This window comes from Furipterus horrens, unplaced genomic scaffold (genome assembly GCF_987537825.1).
Source record: "Furipterus horrens unplaced genomic scaffold, mFurHor1.1.pri manual_scaffold_6, whole genome shotgun sequence".
Classification (NCBI taxonomy): Eukaryota; Metazoa; Chordata; class Mammalia; order Chiroptera; family Furipteridae; genus Furipterus; species Furipterus horrens.
In genome coordinates this window covers 109,394,361-109,409,268 of record NW_028327176.1, presented here as the reverse complement: position 1 = coordinate 109,409,268, position 14,908 = coordinate 109,394,361, and the positions used below count along the sequence as shown (strand labels likewise).

General features: G+C 36.2%; 1 protein-coding gene across 1 annotated transcript in view; it reads right to left on the bottom strand.

Annotated features, from left to right (window-relative positions):
• Positions 1 to 14,908, bottom strand: part of PRIM2 (DNA primase subunit 2) — a 316,163-nt gene that overhangs the window by 40,008 nt on the left and 261,247 nt on the right. The window contains exon 11 of the mRNA XM_090280494.1: positions 5,080 to 5,206. Within this exon, the coding sequence (XP_090136620.1) occupies positions 5,080 to 5,206 (127 nt within the window). The remainder of the gene's footprint in view (positions 1 to 5,079; positions 5,207 to 14,908) is intronic.

Below are 14,908 nucleotides of genomic sequence, written 5' to 3'. Positions count from 1 at the left end.
AGACAGAGGCAGATACAGAGAATCACATCTTCCCAGGGCAGAAATCTCTGCAGGAACTAGTGCTGGTGTAGGAGAACCTAACCTGGACAAATTGCTGGGCAATTCTAAGAGTTAAAAACTCCAAGGAGACCAACTCATGGGGGGACCCCATGCTTTTGTAAGTTGAACCTCCAGAAGCTCTTCAGATCCTCACAGTAAGAAATTATTTTAACAAATAATTCCAAGTTATGAAAAAGGCAAAAGATAGAGTTTAAAGGGACTGGCCAAGCATCAGAACTAGAATCAGATGCTAAGGGCTCTAGTGGAAAAAGTAGATGACATGCAAGAACAGATGTGTAATATAAACAAAAAGGGAATATTCTAAGAATCAAAAAGAGATCAGAACCTCTAATGGAAATGAAGAATGCCTTTGATGTTCTTATTAGTAGACAAAGCTAAGTAAAGACTCTGAATTTGAGGATATGTCAGTAGAAACTTCCAAAACTGAAGAAGAAAAGACTAAACAAACAAACAAACAAACAGAAAAACAAGAACAGGATATCCAAGAACTGTGGGACAACTATGAAAGGTATAACATGCAACTAATGTAGCACCAGTAGGAGGAGAAAATTTTCCTCAAATTCATGTCAGACAGCAAACCATGGATCCAGGAAGCTCAGAGAACACCAAGCAGAATAAATGCCAAAATATACATCTAGGTATAATCATATTCATACTTCAGAAAATCAAAAATAAAGAAAAAAATCCTGAAAGAAGCCATGGAAAATAAATAGCTTAGCTTTAGAGGAGCAAAGATAACATCTAACATTCTCAGACGGCATGCAAACAAGAGATAAGAATGAAATATTTACAGTCCCACAAACTTAGATTTCTGTACCATTAAATTATCAGTCAAAAGAGGAGAAATAGACTTCCTCAGAGAAACAAAAATTGAAGTAATTTGTTGCCAGTAGACCTGCATTTCAAGAAATGTTAAAAGAAGTTCTTCAAAAAGAAAGAAAATGGCATAGGCCGAAAATAGAACTATATAAAGAAAAGAGCATTAAAGAATGATAAAAAAAAACAGAACATTTTCATTTTTCTTATTCTTAATTGATCTAACAGATACCTTTGTTCAAAAAAATGAAAACAATGTATTTGCTTATATATATTTATGTTCCTATGTGTGTGTGTTTATGTATAAATGAAATGAATGACAGAATGATATAAGGGAATTAGAAATATTTCAGTACTAAAAGGTATTTGCACTGCCCATGAAAGGAGACTTGGATTTGTAGAAATGTATAGTGAAATAAAGTAAAGGCACACGACTTCTGGTCAAGATGGAGGTGTAGGTAAACACGCTTTGCCTCCTCTCACAACTACAGCAAATAATACTACTAGACTACAAACAAATATCACCCAGCTATGTCAGAAAATTAAGCTGTATGGAAGTCCAATAACCAAGGATTTAAAGAAGCCACGTTCATCCAGACAGGTAAAAGGGGCCGGGACGCAGAGTGGGAAGGGCGGTCCCATATTCATGTGAGTGGATAAAAATCAGGAGAAACACCTTGGGGACCCCAGCTACTCACTAGACCACCCAGTTCAGGATTCCAGCACCAGGAGATAAGTCCCCATAACTTCTGGCTGTAAAAACCAGTGGGGGTTGGGGTGGTAGAAGAAACTGCAGGATTCTCAGGAGACTCCACTTAAAGAGCCCTTAATGGTCTTAGGACTTTTGCAGACCCACCCCCACTGGGATTCAGCACCTGGGCAACAGCTGGAAGGGCACCAGTGGCATATGGGGGAAAATTGAAGTGACTGGCAATAGGGTGAGTGCCAAGAGAGAGCTTCCTCCCAGGGAAAACTCCAGAAGCCAGGCAGTGGCATTGTCCCCACTCTGAGCCCTCCCCCACACAGAGCAACAGAGTGGTGACACAGGTTGCCCCACCATGGCAATTATCTAAGGTTCTGCCCCATACAACTTAACAGGTGTGCTTTTCTACAGTAGGCCACACTACTAAGAAAGGGAATCAAAGCAGCTCTACCTAATACACAGAAACAAACACAGGGAGGCTACCAAATTGAGGAGACAAAGAAATATGGCCCAAATGAAAAAACAGGACAAAACTCCACAAAAGAACGAAATGAAATGGAAATAAGCAACCTTTCAGATGCAGAGTTCAAAACACTGGTTATCAGGATATTCAAAGAACTCACTGTATACTACAACAGCATAAAAAAAGACCCAGGCAGAAATTAAAGTTACATTCTTGAAATAAAGAAAAATCTATAGGCAACCAACAGTGGAGGGGGTGAAGCCAAGAATCAAATCAATGATCTGGAAGATAAGGAAGAACAAAAGCATTCAATCAGAACAGCAAGAAAGAAAATGAATTTAAAAAAAGAAGAGGGGAGACTCAGGAGCCTCTGGGACATTTCCAAACATACGAACATCCGAATCATAGGGGTGCCATAAGGAGAAGAGGAAAAGCAAGAAATCGAAAACTTAGTTGAAAAAATAATGAAAGAGAACTTCCCTAGTTTGATGAAGGAAATAGACATAGAACTCCAGAAAGCACAGAGGGTCCCCAACAAGCTGGACCCAAAGAGGACCACACCAAGATGCATCATAATTAAAATGGCAAAGTGTAACGATAAAGAGAGAATCTTAAAAGCAGCAGGAGAAAAGCAGAGAGTTACCTACAAAGGAATTCCCATAAGAGTGTCAGCTGAATTCTCGAAAGAAACTTTGCAGGCAAGAAGGGACTGGCAAGAAGTATTCAAAGTGATGAGAAGCAAGTAACCAAGATTATTTTATCTAGCAAAGCTATCATTTAGAATAGAAGCGCACATAAGGTGCTTCCCAGACAAGGTAAAGCTAAAGGAGTTCATCATCACCAAATCATTATTATATGAACTGTTAAAGAAAATTATATAAGAAAAAGAAAATCAAAACTATGAACATTAAAATGGCAATAAATTCACAACTATCAACAACTGAATCTAAAAAATAAACTAAGCAAACAAGCAGAACAGGAACAGAATTATAGACAGAGATCATATGGAGGATTATCAGCTGGAAGGGGGAAGGAAGAGAATGGGAGAAAAGGTACAGGGACTAAGAAGCATATGGAAAGGTACAAAATAGACAGGGGGATGTTAAGAACAGTATAAGAAATGAAGCAGCCAAAGAACTTATATGCACAACACATGGATATGAACTAAGGGAGGGGGGTATTGCTGGAGGGAATAAGGGTACTGGGCGGAGGTGGACAAAAGGGAAAAAATTGGGACAACTGTAATAGCATAATAAATAAAATATATTTTAAAAAAGTAAAGTCACTTAAAAAATGTAACATAAAGAAAGTATAATGGATATGGTAAGAAAGGAGAAAAGAGGCAATAATATAAAATGCTCAATAAAAACCACAAAGGGTAGAAAGTGGAGGACAAAAATGGAAACAAAGAATAAGGGCAACAAATAGAAAACAGTAACAAATACTAGAGATGTTAATTCAATTATATCAATAATTACTTTAAACGGGATGGTCTACAATTAACTGTATATAATTGATATCTATAAAACAGCTACATCTAAGAGCCATTACACATTCTTCTCAGCTCACATGTAACAAAGTACTCTGATGCAGGTTGTCAATAGCAGGGAAGGCTGCGCAAGTGTGGGGTAGGAGCTCGGTACATTCTGCTCAATTTTGCTATGAACCTAAAACTGCTCTAAAATATGAAGTTTTAATGTAAACAGAAGGATAGATAAATGTGCCTATAAATAATATGAAATCATTGAGTGTTTGCTAAGTAAAATTTTTTAACTGATGGTTCAAATTAAAAACCAAATAAAACAAGCAGAATAGACTGGAATAAATAAGATACAATTTTTCAGGAATAATAAATATAAAATCCTGCATTTAAGCTAATAAAAGTCAACAAAATAAGTGACAAATGCTAGGGCCTAGAAATGGACAGACAAATCCCTGGGAGGAGTTTTACTTGGCCAAGCTCATTGTAAGTTACTTACCTATTGTAGCTGCTAAGAAAAGCTGGAGGTTTTCTCAACAGAACTATCTGGCCGACAGTTTTCAAAGTTCAGATCATCCAGGGAACTTGTAAATACATCTGAGTTTGTATGCCTGATGGTGGGGCCTGAGAATATGCATTTCTAAAAGGTACATTAAGTACTGACAAGTGATAAAGAATCACTCATTGTTTATACCACCAACATGGGCCCCTTTTCATCTATTAAATATGAATGTACAAGCATTTAAAATGCTCTGTACAAATGTAGAATCTTTCTTAAAATTCTGTTTGTTATTATGTGATCTTTAATAACCTAAACGTGTGTGATGTTTTTAAGATGAGTTCCATTTAAGATGCTAAAACAAAAAAAAATATTTTGCCACACACGCAGTAAACTTTGGTAGCCTAGAAAATTTACTAATCTGGACTATTAAACCATTCTCTGACTTACCTGACAAATGAGGAGCTTTTCAAGTTATGCCCAGGGAGCTATTTTAGAGAAAAAGTGGTTGAACTCAAAACTCTATAGAAAATCGTTTAAGGTGGATTTTTTTTTAACCTACAACTCAGGTAAATTGATAGATGTTTGATACCATGACTTGTTAAATTCCTCACTTAATCTGTGGTTGTTAATCAGATGACAGTAATGAGAATAAAATACACTTTTCCTCATTAGTCTTTGAAAATTAATTAATCTACTACATACTAAAATTCGAGGTATTCAGTTTCAGAAAGCTTTGAAGAACCTGTGTCAGTCTTCTAAGACACTCGCAGAACACAAGGAAGACAGAGAACAGCAGGCGAGGCGGGAAACTGAGAACTACAGAGCCGGGTCCAGCACAGACTGCAGCAAGCTGAATGGATTTCTCTTGCCTGACCTAGTTCAGTAATAAGACAAATCGGCAGAGAGTAATGGAGCTCTGGCTTGACACTGATAACTGACCTAAGCTGCAAACTAGTTCCTGTCAGTAATGCAAAATGCTATTAGACTGTTTCAGTGTTTCTTGCAGAGCTCCTGGGTTTCTGTACTTCGCAAACACATCAAGTGGAAGCACTTACCATGGTAATCCCCCTGGCCTGGCGGATTGTTTAGAATAATCTTCAGGCAACTGAAAGGTGTATAGTCTGTCCTCTTGCCTTCCTTTCCGAAGCTATGACGGATATTGTACGAGTAGCCTTTGTCAAACTGATTGGAGGAGAGAGAAAGAAGAGACGATGTAAGCCAATATTGTACCAGTGGTGTCAGCAATGCCAGCTAAGATCAAAGAGCACAAAGTGATCTTTTCTAAAATAAATTCAGCATTCATGGGCAGAAGGATTTTCAGATCACAGATATGATTTGGGTCCTTTATGATACAAGTAATTTTTTAAGGGGCAAAACTTATAAGAAACAAATTTCTTAGGTAGAAACAGCTAGTTTATGTTTATATTTGTTAAGATGAGGGAAATCCTTTCCTGAGAAAACTTACCAACGTGCCCATTTCTTGGTTTGATTCCAAATATTATACTAATTCAGCTGAGCCTCTTCTTTACCCACTTTATCTGAGTTCTCCCAGGCTTCCCACATCCTACCCATTCTACATCTGAAATGCCTGCTAACATAATGAACCCCTTCCTCTGCATTTCACTACACAAAGCAAGTAGTCAGCAAATGCATGAATGAACTACTGCCACTGCCCACTACCCGATATTCCTGACTCCACATTTATATTAAACAAGCTAATGGGATAGAAAGGACTTTGAAATGGGTGAAATAGGAAGGAAAAACGGAACCAATATCTACTGAAAGAGACTAAGCTAGGGAAGTAGGAAAGACAATCAGAATACGAGATGGGAAAATATTGTGTCACTTTTGGGATGAGATTTTTAAATTTAACATTATAATTTATATATAGTGAAAGGCATAGATCTCAAGTCTATTATTTGATTGATTTTGACAAATCACTGTTCTCAAGAGAGAACATTTCCACCAACCCATAAAGTTTCCTGGTTCCTCTTCTCAGTCAACATTCTTCCCCTCTCTCCATACCCAGAGCAACTCCTGGTCTCATTTTTGTCACTGTAGTTTTAGTTATTCTAGAACTTTATATGAATGGAATCACACAGAATAAAGTGTTTTGTGTCTGAGTCCTTTCATGTCTTCTTACGTTTTTGAGATTTATTACATGACAATACATGTATTAGTTTGTTTGTTTATTGCTGAGTAGTATCAGATAGTTTATCTAGTCTCCTATTATTGATGGACACTCGGGCTTTTCCAGTTTGGGGCTATTCAATAAAGCTGCCACAAACTTTTTTTTTTAATTGAATTCATTAGGGTGACATTGGTTAATGTAATTATATAGGTTTCAGGGGGTACGATTCTATAATGCATCATCTGTAACTGTATTGCGTGTTCACCACCCCCCCACGCAAGTCTCCTTCCATCACCATTTATGCCCCTTTGCCCTCTACTACCTCCGCTCTGCCCCCTTCCCTCTGGAAATCACCACACTGTTGTCTATGAGGTTTATTGGTTTGTTTTGCCATGAACATTGTGTAGATGACTTTTGTGGATCTATATTTTTATTTCTCTTGGATAAATACCTAGGAGTGGGACTGCTGCCAACTGTTTTCTCCAGAGTGACTGTATACCCATCAGCAATGCATGCCAGTTCCACATTCTCCCGAATGACTAATACTGTTGAGCACTTTTTCATACTTCTTTTTTAAGTAGTGATATGTGTCATTTGTAAACTGTCTATTCAGATCTTTTGCCCATTTAAAGAATTGGATTGTCTTCTTTTAATTATTCTGTTGTAGGAATTCTTTGTATTTTCTGGCTACAAGCCCTCTGTCCAATCCAGACATATCTTAGAAATAATGTGGGTTAGGTTCCAGACCACTGCAACAAGGTGAGAATATAGCAATGAAGTGACCTGAAGTCTTTTTGCTGGTGGAAGGTCTTGCTTTCAATTTGTGATATGCACAACATCTGTGAAGCACAATAAAATGACGTATGCCTGCATAGGTGTTGCAGATATTTTTGCAGTTTGTGGCCTATTTATCTTCTTGATATTATCTGCTAATAAGATGAGCAGATGTTTTTATTTTTGATGACCCCGAATTTATCGACTCTTCTATGGTATTGCTCTTTGTGTGCTAAGGTAGGTTTCGAAGAGACTCTCCTATGTTGTCCTTAGGAAGCTATTATGTTTTCGTTTTTTAGCCTAGGTCCTGACTCATCTCAAGCTAAGTTTTGTGTGTGATGTGAAGTGGGAGTTCAGGTTCTTTTTTATTCCCTGTAGGGGAGGCGAGATATTTTTCCCTCCACCTTCCTAGGTTCAATTGTTGGGGCCCATGAATCAAACTATGAAAGACTGACAAGAAAAAAAAACATGCAATTTAATTACATATACATGTGTAAGCACACACAGACATCTTACAAAGAAGTAAGACCCAAAGAGGTAGCCAGATAACTGAGGATACAAACACATCTTTATAAATGTGTATTGCCTGTATTTAAAGGGGAAATTTATACTTGTGCCTTTAGCTCAAATAATCCTTATGCCAAAGTGGCATATTTTGGGATGGCTTATTCTGGTACCCTTCATCCCCATGTGAATAAACACTTTTCCAACACTATTTGTTGACGACACTTTCTCTTCCCTACTAAATCACTTTGGTACCCTTGTTGAATTTGATCATCAATGTGTGGGTCTTTTGAACACTGTTTTGTACCACCAATCTACACCTATCCTTTGCCAGTGCCACACTGTCTTCATTACAAAGCCTTTAGAGTTAAGTCTCAAGTTCAGATAATGTAAGTCCTCCTGTTTTGTTCTTTTTCAATATTGTTTTGGCTATTCTATGTCCTTGCATTTCCACATAAATTTCATAATCAGCTTATCAATTTCTACTTTTAAAAAAGACTGCTGGAATTTTCAATGGCTTATGTCTTCACAACTACCCATCTGCCCATAGAAATCTACAACCAGGAAAACAAAAGGCATTTCAACTAAAAGAAAACTATCAAAAAAGAAGTCAGACTTTCAAACCAACGTTAGATTTCACCAGTGAAAACAAAACTGGGTAGAAGCCCCAGGAAACATCTTTTACAGACAACTTCTGTTTGTTTTGCAAGTCATAAACATTAACTATAGTCAATCACTTTGTGTAGACTCTTAGGCATGAATTTAGTTTAAATAGATACAAGATTTCTGTATGTTCATCAGCAAACACGGAACGACCTTTTTGGTCAGCTATTCTGTTAAAGTAATGGGAAAATACTCTCTCAAAAGGCTGGAAAGCTATTTTTACCTCTCTCTTCTTTCCAATTTATTTACCTCCTGCCTGTGTGTACACAGTAGTCCCTCTCTATATCGTGGTTCACTTATTGCAGCCTCACTGTATCGAGGGATTTTTTTAAATATTGTATTTAATTATTTATCATGGATTTTTTGCTATATCGCGGGATTTTGCGGTACTGTATGCATATGTTGTTAAAGTTATGTAGGTTTAAGAGTGTAGAATATGTTTAAGAACATAAGTAGTGTTTATAAAAGTGTGGAAAAGGTTAATAAGGGAGTGGGAAAGGTTAATAAGGGACTGGGAATGGTTTATAAGTGTGTGGGAAGGGTTTATAAAGCGTTAAAATATATATAAATACTAAAATAAATGTAAGGTTCCTACTTCGTGGATTTTCACCTATCGCGGGAGAGCCTAGAATGTAATACCTGCGATAAGTGAGGAAATACTGTATATGCCTAAAATTTGGACCTTACTAAGCTTTCAGGCTATATGCATATTCATCACACAAACAGTCCTCTCTAGTTTTCAGACTGGCAAACTCTTGTAATATTGCAGAGATGGTACATTTACTGGAAGACATTTTTTAGAAAATACTTTCTATGTACTCAAAGGGACATCTTTAAGTCTCTATATGGGAACTAAGTGAAGAGCACACTTTCCCATCTTGGTTCCTCCATCCCACTCCATCTAGTGACAGGAAATGCCAAGATATCAACACTGGTCAGAAGGTGGGTAAGGGGCAGCCTGCGACCACCCAAATTAGTCCTGACATCCCAGCTGTGGCGCTGGCAACACAGCAACGTGTATTTCTGCCAAAGGCAGCAGTAAATTATTTTCAAGGCACTATGTTACCAGTGGAACTCAAGAAAAGTGATAAAGCAGGCACATCTGTTTTTCTCTTGTAAATCTGTCTTTTGTCAGTCTAATTTACAGGACCTCAGCTGGAGAATTTGAGTAGAGAAAAAGGGGTATTTTCCTCCCCTATAGTTTCATCCAAAAAGAAGTAGAACATATGTTCTCCATCTTCACATCCTAATCTTTTTCTCTGTAGTCACGGAGAATATTTTCAGTACTAGAGTAAGTGGATTTTCTTTCCTTCAAATTTCCCTTGAAGCAGGATCAAGCTAAATTTTTTAAATTTTAACTGACCACTTTGTTAGAAAATGAAAAAGAAATAGCAAAATGCCAAACCCACAGAAAAAGTATTAAGTAAAATGATTATATGTGAATTTGATAAGGTAGTTGATTAAGCAGACCATTTTCAGTGAAGCCAACAGATCAAAAGAAACATCAACTGTGTATCAAAAAAATCCCTGTCATAATCATCAGAGGAAAATGGGGAGCTATCTGTTCAGGAGTGCAGGTGGTGTGTGGGTTACAGGGTGTTGTTTCTCTTTTCCATGTTCTGCTATATATACAAGACTCTAACCCAGCGGACTCAGCAAGATCTGAGGGTCATCTGTGACCTGGGGCTGTGTGAGCTACATGATTCTAACTGTATCTATTAGGTCAGATATTAAGTAGAGAATATTATTTATAAATTGTTAATGGAGAATCTAGTACAAATGTAATACTGTTATTAACAATAAAGTAATACTAATAACTTACATTTCTATAGATCTTTAGCAGTGACAAAATGCTCATTCTTAGACCCTTTATTACCTGTAAAGTGTAAAAGTTAGGTGTCTCTAAAATGAGGAAATTAAGGTTTCAAGAAGTTGAGTGAATAGTTATTTCAAGTACTTAGGAATAAGTAATTCTAATGGAAAAGCTGGAATTAAAGTCCTAGTCTTCTACTTTCTAGAAAGTGTTACAATATTATAGATGGAGAAAATGAATAAATAAATACAGGCAACTGTCAGTTATCCAAGGTAAGCATTCAACTGCAGGCTGCTTCCCTACTGTCAGTCAATTTCTTCAGGGACATGTGAAAGTCAGAGTAAACCACAGTAAAACTGTTTCTGATTCTAGTGAAAACCAGAGAAAACTGTCTACTCTCTCAAAAGAAACAGTAAGTCTAACAAGCCACTCACATATCATTTATTTGGTTTCTAATTTACCATAATTTTAGAATCACAAAAAAATGGCAAATTTGAAGTTATATATTTGAAGTGAAAAAATACTAAATAGTGTTTCTAAAAAATAAAAATAGTGTTTCTGTATGCTTTCAAATTACCAGGTATGCTGGGTAGCCCTCCTTCTATAATACTCTAGCTGGAGACAAGATAAGGAACTGGAAAACAAAGTCAGAGAAAATGGAGTAGGAAAATGGAGAAGAAAGAATGCGGAACACACCATCGCTTATTTAACTGCAACTCAATCTGCATCTTTAACAAATTTAGCTTCCTTATCAGAATCATAAGAGCTGGGGCAGGCTTTATACGTCATCTAGCACGGAGATGCAATAACATAGAAAGCAATAACAGAGGGTCTAACCCTAACTCACAAGGTGAGCTGGGGAAGAACCCTATCTGTAAACCCCACAAAGTCTAGCACATTGTAACTGCTCACTAAATGTTTACTAGGGTAAACTCTTAAGAATCTTTTTTACACTGTATAGTCATTAGCTCTTTTCTATCAGAGGACTAAAAGTTAATCTTGTATTTATTACTGTGCTAACTTTCACTGACGATATTTAGCAAATTTTTATCACTAAGTACCATAACTTAACGTATTACTTAAATGGAGGTCTCAGTGATTCCACTTGGAGGAAATGGGCTGGAGGAGTTGTGTAGGTCATTTTAATTGGCTATCTGCTCAGCTCCTGTGCCGATATTAGAAAAGGACATATTAATGATAGAACTTTCAGCATCTCACCTGGAACACTTGTTTTACATGAGTGTACTCTAACGTAACAGTGAAAAGCTATTAAGATTCCAAGTATAATTTGCCCAAATTTGAAGACAGGAACCGCAAACAACACTTCATTCACTAAAATATATTTACTGAATCACATCCTTAAAGCCTTAAAGACAATTTAGTAACTGTTAAGAGGTATTCAATTTAGTCACTAGCTCACCGGGAGGATAAGAACCAACATAAAACAAGTATCACCAGAAAAATCACAGGGGCTGGCTGACTGATATAGAATGCTCTAGTCTGAGATGAGTGGCTCAGCCTGAATAAATTGGTCTCTTTGCTCACTGAACACAAGGGAAGCAAGCCGTAAACGTCATACAAGCCTGCAATCAAAGACTGCACACAGTTCATTGATGAGACCTTCTAATCTCCAAGGAAAAGGCCCCCTCTTCACATATATAAGGATTAATTTTTACATACACTTTGAAGTAAAAATGAAATGTAAATTTATTTAACTTCTGCTAGATTAGTTTACTCCTATTTACTTATTTTCCCAGAATTTTTTTTCATACTTTGCTTTTCTAGATTGCCTTATTTGGCAACTTTATTCCAGAGTGAGTATTTTCTATAACTAAATTTGTATTATGATGGAATTTTAAAGATCTGGCTTGATCATATGCAATAAGTCTATTGTCTTGAAGAGCTATCAGGGTAATCACAAAAATAAAATTTCCTAATCCTCCAAATGTTAAGAAATACCTAAATATTTTTATTATGAACACTTAAAAATTTACCTATGTTAATATATTTCGATAAAGGTTCAGAATTATCATATATTCCTGGTGAAGTATACCTTCTATAAACATATTTGTCCTGTGTAATACTTTTTTCTTGGTACTGAATTTTGTATAATATTAAAATTTTCAGTCCAGTTCCTTTTTTTTCCTTTTGATTTCACTTGCTGGTGTTCCTCTCCCCACCTTTATTGCTAATCTTCCGGTGTCAGAATCTCCTGAATAAATTGCAAATGGGTAGTTGGTTACCCATGACCACCCTCTAGTGGTTACTCATATCATATTAAAACACATTTTTCTATGAATGCCAAAAATGAATCACTCTACACACACACACACACACACGCGCGTGCGCGATCTGTAGCACACATCATAATTATAAAATTAGCTCCAAAATAACTCTAAAAAATGAACTGCTAAAAGAGTTAAATGATTTCCCCAAACTCACCAAAATATAGTGAGATATTTCTCTTATTAGATTACATGTCATCTTCTAGTCATCTAAGTTGGCTACATAAGGAATGACCAAAAGAAAAAAAATTACATTAGATTTTAAAATCTAGCAATAAGTGGTAGATAAATTTATCATGCCAGGAAATGGAAAATGGCATTAGATAAAAGTTTTAATTTACAGTGACAAACATAATTGTTCTTCTACAATTTCAGAAACAAACTGAAGATTTGTTTGTTGCCTTCTGTTTCTAAAAAATAACTTCTGCTATTAGAACTTAGTGATAATTCTCACCTTGCTTAAAATATGTGGTATAAGGGGGGGAAACAACAAGGTTTGCTAGCATAGTAATGAAGGGCAAAGTACTTAAGTATTTAAGTAAAGCAATTTTCATTTACTGTAGCATCCAGCAAGTCTTGCAGAACTCTACAAATTACAACACACCGCTATGCTTCCCAATATAAAGTATAAGAAAGGTTGATTTGTTACTAAGGTTGTTCAACTTCAACAGGTATAGGTGTTTTCTTACATAGTTCAAAGATACCTAGCACAGAAACCTTAAGTGAATTTTCAGATTTATTTTAGTGGGTTTTTTTCTTGCAACATTATACCACTTACTTACAAAACCAACACATAAATGTTATTTAATACCAAGGAAAAGCATTTCAAACTCCAGGGAAATATCTGAGAAATAATAACATATTCATAACAGAAAGGAATATTTTCCCCTTTCCTCTTTTATTGATACATTACTCACAGGCATCAGAATTAAAGTCTCAAAACAAAGTGGCTGCTTTCTTGTTACCTAATGTAACTAAATTGAATATTGTGTTCTCAGCAATGCAGGAAGAAGGCTATGTAAACTTATTGTATAGCTTCAGGATATGTTTGCTTCTCAACTTCAATGTGCTGTCTCATTAAGAAACTGAATTCACTTTGCCATACCATTCTTTTGAATTAACTATGTATAGGGGTCATGCTAAGAGAAAAGAATGACAAGATAAACAAGGAAAACATATATTTTTAAAATTCCACCCACTATAGAGGTTTTAAGTCACATATTTTTAAATGTTAGAAGATATTTTAAATAGTGTAACAAATCTTTTATGTATTCATTCATAGTAATTTGATAATATATCAATAATATGTTATAATGAACATGATCTAAAAGAACAACTGGGGAGAATAATCTGCTTACTGAGCAAAGACTAATTCAGATATAGTTTGAGATGTTTCAAAACAAATTTTTTTGGTTTGTTCAAAACAAAATGTAGAAGTGTATAGTACCTTAGTTAAGAAAAACAAAAACAAATTAAAAATACACATAATTTAAACTAAACTATGAATATGAAAATTGTTATTACCTATATCTGAAACACAATTCTCACTCTTCTAAAGAGTGAATTTTTAAACTACTTGGTAATTAGCTCATTTACTTCCGACACATCAGTTAACTTATTATTATTTCCTGATGGATACCCAAGTACCAGAGTTCAATAGCAGATCTGAAACTCCAATCTAGCTCTGTTGATTCCTTATCCAGAGCTCATTCACTGAGGCATAACACATCTCAGCTATTTACCATGTGTAGTGAGGATACAGAATAGCTTGTCGCGATGTATTAGAAAGAGCAAATACATCATAGTTGTGTTTAGCAGTCTACCAGGCTCCATTTTCACGTCTGAGTACATTTTAAAATTCAATAGATGAAAACCACCATTTGGTTCAATAGAAGTTACTGCCTTGTTTATTGGCTCTATTATACCTGACACAGAGAGAGATAGAAACAGAAAGGAATTTTGGGCTTGGTCATACATTCAAATCTTTCTACCCCTTAACATCTATCTACAAAGCTGATATAGTCATCAGGAACTTGTTTTAAACATGTTTAGATGCCTACTCGGCACCCAAGTGGACATGTAGAGAAGTCAGTTGGATAGATGTGAGTCTACAGTAAGAGGTCTGTCTGGACAACCCATGAGAATGCAATATCCAGGAAGACAGGAATGTCTCTTTTGTTAACTTCTGTGCCTTTAGCTCCTACAACAATGCCTGAGCCCTGGCTGCTGTGGTTCAGTGGATTGAATGTCGGCCTGTGAGCCAAGTGTCACTGGTTCGATTCCCAGTCAGGGCACATGACTAGGTTGCATGTCAGGTCCCCAGCTGGGGGCGCAAGTGAGAAGCAACCACACAGTGGTGTTTCTCTCCCTCTCTATCTCCTTTCTCCTCTCTCTAAAAATAAATAAATAAACAAAACAAAACAAACAATGCCTGGCACATACCAGTGGCTCTGTAATTAAATGGGACCAAATGCAATGGCCATGGCATTACTCATTTTGATCTACATAAATGGCAATTCCTTATTGTTTCCCTTAATACTTACTGAATGAAAAATAAACTATAGTTGTTCATTTCACAGTCTCTCCTCTGGGTGTGAGGAAAAAAAAAAAAAGGATGTCCTTCTAGAAAAAGAGTAGAGCAGAGTGAGTGGAGGAGCCTGAGCCTGGGTCTCATGCTCCTTTTCTTTCCCAGTGGATAGAAGTGAACTTTTATG